At 25.4% G+C, this 7,877-nt stretch overlaps 1 protein-coding gene across 1 annotated transcript; it reads left to right on the forward strand.

The window, feature by feature from the left end:
• Positions 1 to 5,236: 5,236 nt before the first annotated feature.
• On the forward strand, positions 5,237 to 6,508 carry GO595_009395 (uncharacterized protein; the record flags this gene model as incomplete). Its single annotated transcript, XM_067923076.1, has 1 exon — positions 5,237 to 6,508. The coding sequence occupies one exon, from the start codon at positions 5,237 to 5,239 to the stop codon at positions 6,506 to 6,508; it is 1,272 nt and encodes a 423-aa protein (XP_067770397.1).
• Positions 6,509 to 7,877: the final 1,369 nt, after the last annotated feature.

Genomic DNA, 7,877 nt, shown 5'->3' on the forward strand with positions numbered 1-7,877 from the left:
TACAAGGATACTTTACTTTGCATCAGGAATCTTAGCTACATGCTTTTTTATTTTTTCAACAAGTGTGTTACATTCGTTCATGGTTTCTTGTATAGTATGAATTTTTTTAATGTAACTTGGAATTTTGGATATCTGGAGTTAAAAATAAAACATACTGCTTCCCTAAGTTCGTCAAATTCTGTAAGATGAAGATTTTCTATTGATTCTAAACATTCATTCTGTGCTTGCCTGGAAATTAGAAAATAAAAATACTCTAATTCTAGAATGCTTTGCTCTGTTGGTTCTAAAGGCTCATGTATAATTGAAACCAATGAATCTGTGGTTTCATTCATTTTTTTCTGATTTGAAGGAAAAGTGTCAATTAACGTTCAAAAAAAAAGCAATGTACAGGTTTTCATGGAAATATTTTCTTAAATGAATTTGTAATTTAAGCTTAATCCAAAAGAATCCATCTTGTCAAAAATTTACTGAATAGGTTTGAATAATGTCTTTATATTAAAATATGGAATATTCCATCTGAATAGGTCCAAAATTCATTTAATTAAAAACATGGATAATATGTCTTTCAATTTTTTTAATCAATCATTTAAAGTTGTATCTATAGCAATTATATTGTTTGACTTATCAAAAACAGATCATCTTTTTTACTGTTTTCTACGACAATTTTTCATCTGCTTACATGGAGTTAGGCAGACACTAGTGCCATCACAGAAAAATTCTGATCCTTATTTTCTATTAACTTCTACCAACTCATGTCCGTAATGAAAAACTCTTGCACATCCTTCACATATACCATTAGGAGAAAGTATTCCACATGTACAACACAAAAAATAACTTTTGTGATGTGAAAAATTAATTTCTGTTTGCTCAAAACCATCAAGTGATTTTTCCAACTGATTTATTTATTTACTTTTATCAATTCTATCTATATTATTCAAAATATCAATAATATCTTTCATGCCTATTTTCAATGCAATTTGAAATGCTGTTAACAAATTGATTTCTTTATTTTCAACAAGTAATTTAACAACTTCTTTGTGAAAACTAAAAACTGCTAATGTAAGAACTATGTTAAATATTTTTAATAATTTCCAAATATTACCCTGAAACAGCAAATTATTAAAACAAATAAATATTTTTAGTAATAATATCAATTCCTTTTTGTTCAAAAAGTAATTTAACTATTTCTATACGCCTATTTTTAGATGCTAAAATGAATGCTGAAATAATTTAAATAAACTTTAAATACTACTTTGGTATATCATATCAAGAAAATAAACCCAAAATTAGAAAAACAAATATTCTCAGTAAAAATATCAATTCCTTCTTGTTTAAGAAGTAAGTTTACTATTTCCATATGACCTTCATCAGATGCTAAAATAAGTGCTGTATCAAATAATTTAAATAATTTCCAAATATTATTTTGAAATTTCAAAATATTTAAATAAATTATAAATAAAACAAATAAATATCTTTAGCATTAACATCAATTCCTTCTTGTTTAAGAAGTAATTTAACTATTTCTATATGACCATTTTCAGATGCTAAAATAAGTGCTGTATCAAATCATTTCAATAATTTCCGAATATTATTTTGAAATTTCAAAATATTTAAATAAATTTTAAATAGAACAAATAAATATCTTTAGCATTAATATCAATTCCTTCTTGTTTAAGAAGTAATTTAACTATTTCTATATGTCCATTTTCTGATGCAAGCATAAGTGCTGTATTAAATAATTTAAATAATTTCCAATTATTTTAAAATATCCCAAAATTATTAAAATAAATATTATCTTTGGCATTAATATCAATTCCTTCTTGTTCAAGAAGCAATTTAACTATTTCTGTATAATCATTTGCAGATGCTAATATAAGTGCTGTATTAAATATTTTAAATAATTTCCAAATATTATTTTGAAATATCAAATTATTAAAATAAATTCTAAGTAAAATAAATAAATATCTTTAGCATTAACATCAATTCCTTCTTGTTTAAGAAGTAATTGTACTATTTCTATATGAACATTTTTAGATGCATAAATAAGCGCTGTATTAAATAATTTAAATAATTTCCAAATATTATTTTAAAATATCCCAAAATTATTAAAATAAATATTAAACAAAACAAAGAAATGTTTGCATTAACATCAATTCCTTCTTGTTTAAGAAGCAATTTAACTATTTCTGTATAATCATTTGCAGATGCTAATATAAGTGCTGTATTAAATATTTTAAATAATTTCCAAATATTATTTTGAAATATCAAATTATTAAAATAAATTATAAATAAAACAAATAAATATCTTTAGCATTAATATCAATTCCTTCTTGTTTAAGAAGTAATTTAACTATTTCTATATGACCATTTTCAGATGCTAATATAAGTGCTGTATTAAATAATTTAAATAATTTCCAAATATTATTTTGAAATATCAAATTATTATAATAAATTCTAAGTAAAATAAATAAATATCTTTAGCATTAATATCAATTCCTTCTTGTTTAAGAAGTAATTGTACTATTTCTATATGACCATTTTCAGATGCATTCATAAGTGCTGTATTAAATATTTAAAATAATTTCCAAATATTATTTTAAAATATCCCAAAATTATTAAAATAAATATTAAACAAAACAAAGAAATGTTTGCATTAACATCAATTCCTTCTTGTTTAAGAAGCAATTTAACTATTTCTGTATAATCATTTGCAGATGCTAATATAAGTGCTGTATCAAATAATTTAAATAATTTCCAAATATTATTTTGAAATTTCAAAATATTTAAATAAATTCTAAGTAAAATAAATAAATATCTTTAGCATTAATATCAATTCCTTCTTGTTCAAAAAGTAATTGTACTATTTCTGTATAACCATTAGCAGATGCTAATATAAGTGCTGTATCAAATAATTTAAATAATTTCCAAATATTATTTTGAAATCCAAAATTATTAAAATAAATTCTAAGTAAAATAAATAAATGTTTTTAGCATTAATATCAATTCTTTCTTGTTTAAGAAGTAATTTAACTATTTCTATATGTCCATTTTCAGATGCTAATATAAGTGATGTATTAAATATTTTAAATAATTTCCAAATATTATTTTGAAATATCCCAAAATTATTAAAATAAATATTAAACAAAACAAAGAAATGTTTGCATTAACATCAATTCCTTCTTGTTCAAGAAGTAATTTAACTATTTCTATATGTCCATTTTCTGATGCGGTCATAAGTGCATTACAAAATAATTTAAATAATTTCCAAATATTATTTTGAAATTTCAAAATATTTAAATAAATTATAAATAAAACAAATAAATATCTTTAGCATTAACATCAATTCCTTCTTGTTTAAGAAGTAATTTAACTATTTCTATATGACCATTTTCAGATGCATAAATAAGTGCTGTATTAAATATTTTATATAATTTCCAAGTATTATTTTGAAATATTAATTTATTAAAATAAATTTTAAATAGAACAAATAAATATCTTTAGCATTAACATCAATTCTTTCTTGTTTAAGAAGTAATTTAACGATTTCTATATAACCAAAATCAGATGCATAAATAAGCGCTGTATTAAATAATTTAAATAATTTCCAAATATTATTTTGAAATATCCCATAATTATTAAAATAAATATTAAACAAAACAAAGAAATGTTTGCATTAACATCAATTCCTTCTTGTTCAAGAAGTAATTTAACGATTTCAGTGTATCCTCTTTCAGTAGCACATATTAACGGAGTATCAAATAATTTAAACAATTTCCATTAATTTTGTATCTTGCATCTAAATCAATGCCTTCTTGTTCAAGACAAAATTTTACAAGTTCAATATTTCCTGATTTTGATGAGAATAATAAAATATCTTTCGGAATTTGAACATTTTTAAGAAAGTATTTAACATGATATAAGTCGCCAATACTTGCTATTTTATAAATAAAATTTTCATCAGGTTTCATTCCACTATCTTCCAAAAATGAAAGAATTTCATAATTTGCATTATTAATACAAAAATATCCCAAAAAATTTAAATTCATTTTCGAGGAAATATTATCTTTAAATCTATTTAATAATCCTATGCTATTGAACAATGGTATGTGTTGATTTCCATTACCGTTTAAACCTGGATTTAAATTTCCATTATTAAATGAATTTGGAGCTTGATTTGCATTGCCAGTTAAAGGGTCTTCTTGTTCACTATGATTATTCAATTTTTCTAATTTGTTTTCATAAATATATTTAAATATATCATTTCGATGATATTTAATTGCAGCTTCACATGCATCTTCAAATGATGAATGATTTTGTTCACATAAATGAATGATTTCTTCATTTCCACCTGCAACTGCATATTTGCCTGTATTTTCTACACTTGCATTATTCATAAGTAAATATTTAAAACATTTAACTGAAGAAAAAAATGCTGCATAATCAATTAATGTAACATTTTTCTGATTAACAAATGAGCATCTTTCATAAAGTGATGGTTTAATTGTTTGATTATAATCAAAATTATTGTGTGATGAGATTTCTTGAAGCTTTTCGATTTCATCATTTCGAATTATTTTCGCAATTTCATTTGGATTAACTCCTTCTTTAACATATTTCTTATGAAGTTCCCAATCATTCTTTGAAAGTTTGGTGCGATCTTTGCAGAAGTCCAGGACGAAACCCTCTGAAGAATCGAACAGAATACGAATTCCTTGATAATGAGAAAAATAGAAAGATTTTTTTCTGAGGGGTTTTATATCAATTAAATTTTGCTCAAACATTTTATCAAGAAGGTAGAGTGCTTCTTGGTTCATTATTTCAGATAGGAAAATTCCAAATATATGAATGATTCTAAAACTATTTTTAAGCATTTCTTGCTTTTTTTGAATTTCTTGTAAATAGCGTAAGTAAATAGAACTTTCATCTACTCGAGTGGAGAATGATGATAAAATTATTATACTTAAAAGAAAATTAAACGAACATGGGAAATTTGAATCAAACAAATCCATTGTTTGATGAACAGTTACATTAACATTTTCTTCAGTTAAACCAAAAACCAAGTTTTTAAGAGTATTTAGCATTTCAACATTGACAACTTGATCAAGTGTGCTTTTGAAAAAAAATAATTCACATATGTAAAGTATTCAGAAATTCTATATGTTTCACAAATTACTTTAGGGCGCCTTATAATAAACGAACTGTGGAGATACCAAAAACACATTAGAAAAAAATGCAAATGGAAGAAGCAGCAGCTTGTTGGGGGCGTGATCATAACGAAATTTTAACAGCCCTCTGTTTGAAAATTGTCGGTAATTCTTATGGACAAAATTGTAATTATCTTTTAACTGTTGCAATCGAAAAAAATGTAACAAACCTTCAAGAATTAAAAGATGTTGTGACTTTAAAAAAAGCAGAATTTTCTGAAGCAATTTCTCTTCTTGTCCACAATAAGATTATCCAAACAGAACCATTCCAAATTAACTTTCAGCAAATATTTAATATCTTACTTTACTCACATTTTACCGAGTTTGCATTGAGTTTTGCGCCAATTCCTCAAGATAAAGAAATTATAAATTTGGTGATGAAAAAAGTATTTGATGAGCAAACACTCACTGCACAAAAACTAGCCAACTCCATAGCAACTAAAAATCCCGAAATCAATAACTCACGCCTGTTATTTGTAATTGAACATCTTGCTTCAATAAATGTATTATTTGCTGATGAACAAGGTTGTCTCTCATTTAATGTTGGTTATTTCTTCATGAAGCAAAGACTTTTTGCACTTGAATCTCTTGTTCAATATAATGACCACAGAGTTATTGAAGTTGTTCGTGCGTTGTTTTCACCCGAACTTTTCTTTGGAACACTTTTGAACAAAGAAAATGCGGAATTCAATGTCGAAGAAGTCACGCCAATGATTGCTTCAATTACAGGAATTACCCCCAAAGAAATCAACGGAATATATGGAATTCTCCGTTCTAAAGAATATTCCATAATCTCACAAAACGAATGGGTTTTAACGCCTGCGTTAGCTATTCGAAATTTCAAAATCAAGAAAATTGCACAACTTTTATCAGAAATAGGTTATCCTCTTGCAAGAAGAGTGTTAAACCTACTTCTTAAAAGAGAACACCTTGAAACTTCAATGCTTTGTGAATTGTGTCTTTTGCCATCCGGCCAAAAACTCCTTGAAAAGTTACGGTTTCTCGGGGTGCTCTTTTACGATCAACTTCAGGATGCCCCACACACAAAACTAAAAAAGCACTTTTTGGTATGGAGAATTGATTTCGATCATGCGATAGCAAACTCATCAGGATATTTACTCGGACTTCTTGCGAAACTTTATATTGATCTTAATGATGAGTTAGTCAGATCTAAAGAAACAAATGAATCATATACTGAATCATTGGTTCAAAATCACAAAAAAATACTCAATGAAAGATTAACAATTCTTCATAACACAATCATGGCTGCTTCAAGGAAGTACATTGAAATCCATGAATTATAAATGAATGTTTTATTTATTGTTACTTACAAAAAAAATATGTAATCATTCTTGATCTAAACTCAGTCGTTTGAATAAATATCCAATAACTAAGAAAATGAGAGGTATCCATGTAAAAACTGCATTGAGCTTTGAGTTTTGGCTACTGGTTTCTGCATTCCGAATTGTAGTTTCAAGAGATTCAACAATACTTTCGAGTTCTTCAATTCTTTTTTTGTTGTCGTCAATTTGAGTCTGTAAATTTTGGATTATAATAGCTCCGTTCTCTTGGTTGCTTTGTTCTTCATCCATCTGAAAATGTGGTAAAAAATTACCCTTTGTCATAACCTCCAAAACCTCCGAAAAAACAAAAATTTACAAGTTTTATTCTAAAAAATAATATCAACCCTTCTTTAAGATTCGAAATCATGTTCCAATTTCATATTATCTAACAAATCATTAAATATTTGAAACTCACTTGAGTTTAGATTAAATGTAAATCCCTGATTTGTTTCATGAATTGGACTAATTTCATTTCTGATTTCTTTTTTTCTTTTTTTAGATTCTTTCCTAATCAATACAAACCATCTGTTTTTAAGTTGAGCATCTGTTCTATTTGGAAAAAACCTCGAAATTTTTACCCATTTTGGACCAAATTCATTCAGCTTCTTTTTCAAGAAATCATCTTCTTCCATAGTCCATGGTTTTGAGATTATTTCTGGAGATAAGTAATGGGTCCATCTTTCTTTGCATTGCCTAGGATTTCGGTTTCCCATTTTTTCTGAAACTTCATTCCAATTTTCCCCATGAATTTTTACAAGTTCTTTTAATTTTTCATCCTCATCTTTCGAAAATGGGACTCGAGGGTGCGGCTTTTTTGATGCCCTTCGTGGCATTAGAGTTACATAATTTGTTAACATATATGATTTTAATAAATGGTTTTTTAAGCAGTATCAAAAAATGAAAATTCAAAGAAAATTTTGTCTTTATATTAATCACTATCAAAATACAAAACAAACATCATCTGCAACTTAAGCAGATGAAAGCTTTATAAATATTTTGTGGATAAGAGGTATTACATTAATTGTTAAAGAAAAGTTTTTTTCATCAAAGAAAGATGATTTTTTTTTATTAAATTATTTTTTAATCAAAAGAACAATAAAACAATTTATATCAATATATATATATATATATATATATATATATATATATTCATACAAATAAAACCATTTCTAAGCAAAATCAGCAAAAATATGAAACCGAGTTGATAATTGTATCAAAGAAATGGTAGTTACATAAATGAAAGCGCCCCGATAGTAATGAACAAAATTGAATATTTTTTTCAGAAAAACCATTAATGTTTTCTGGTTTTTGGCACTTCAAGATATTTATT

Source organism: Histomonas meleagridis (genome assembly GCF_020186115.1).
Source record: "Histomonas meleagridis strain 2922-C6/04-10x chromosome Unknown contig_9, whole genome shotgun sequence".
NCBI lineage: Eukaryota > Parabasalia > Tritrichomonadida > Dientamoebidae > Histomonas > Histomonas meleagridis.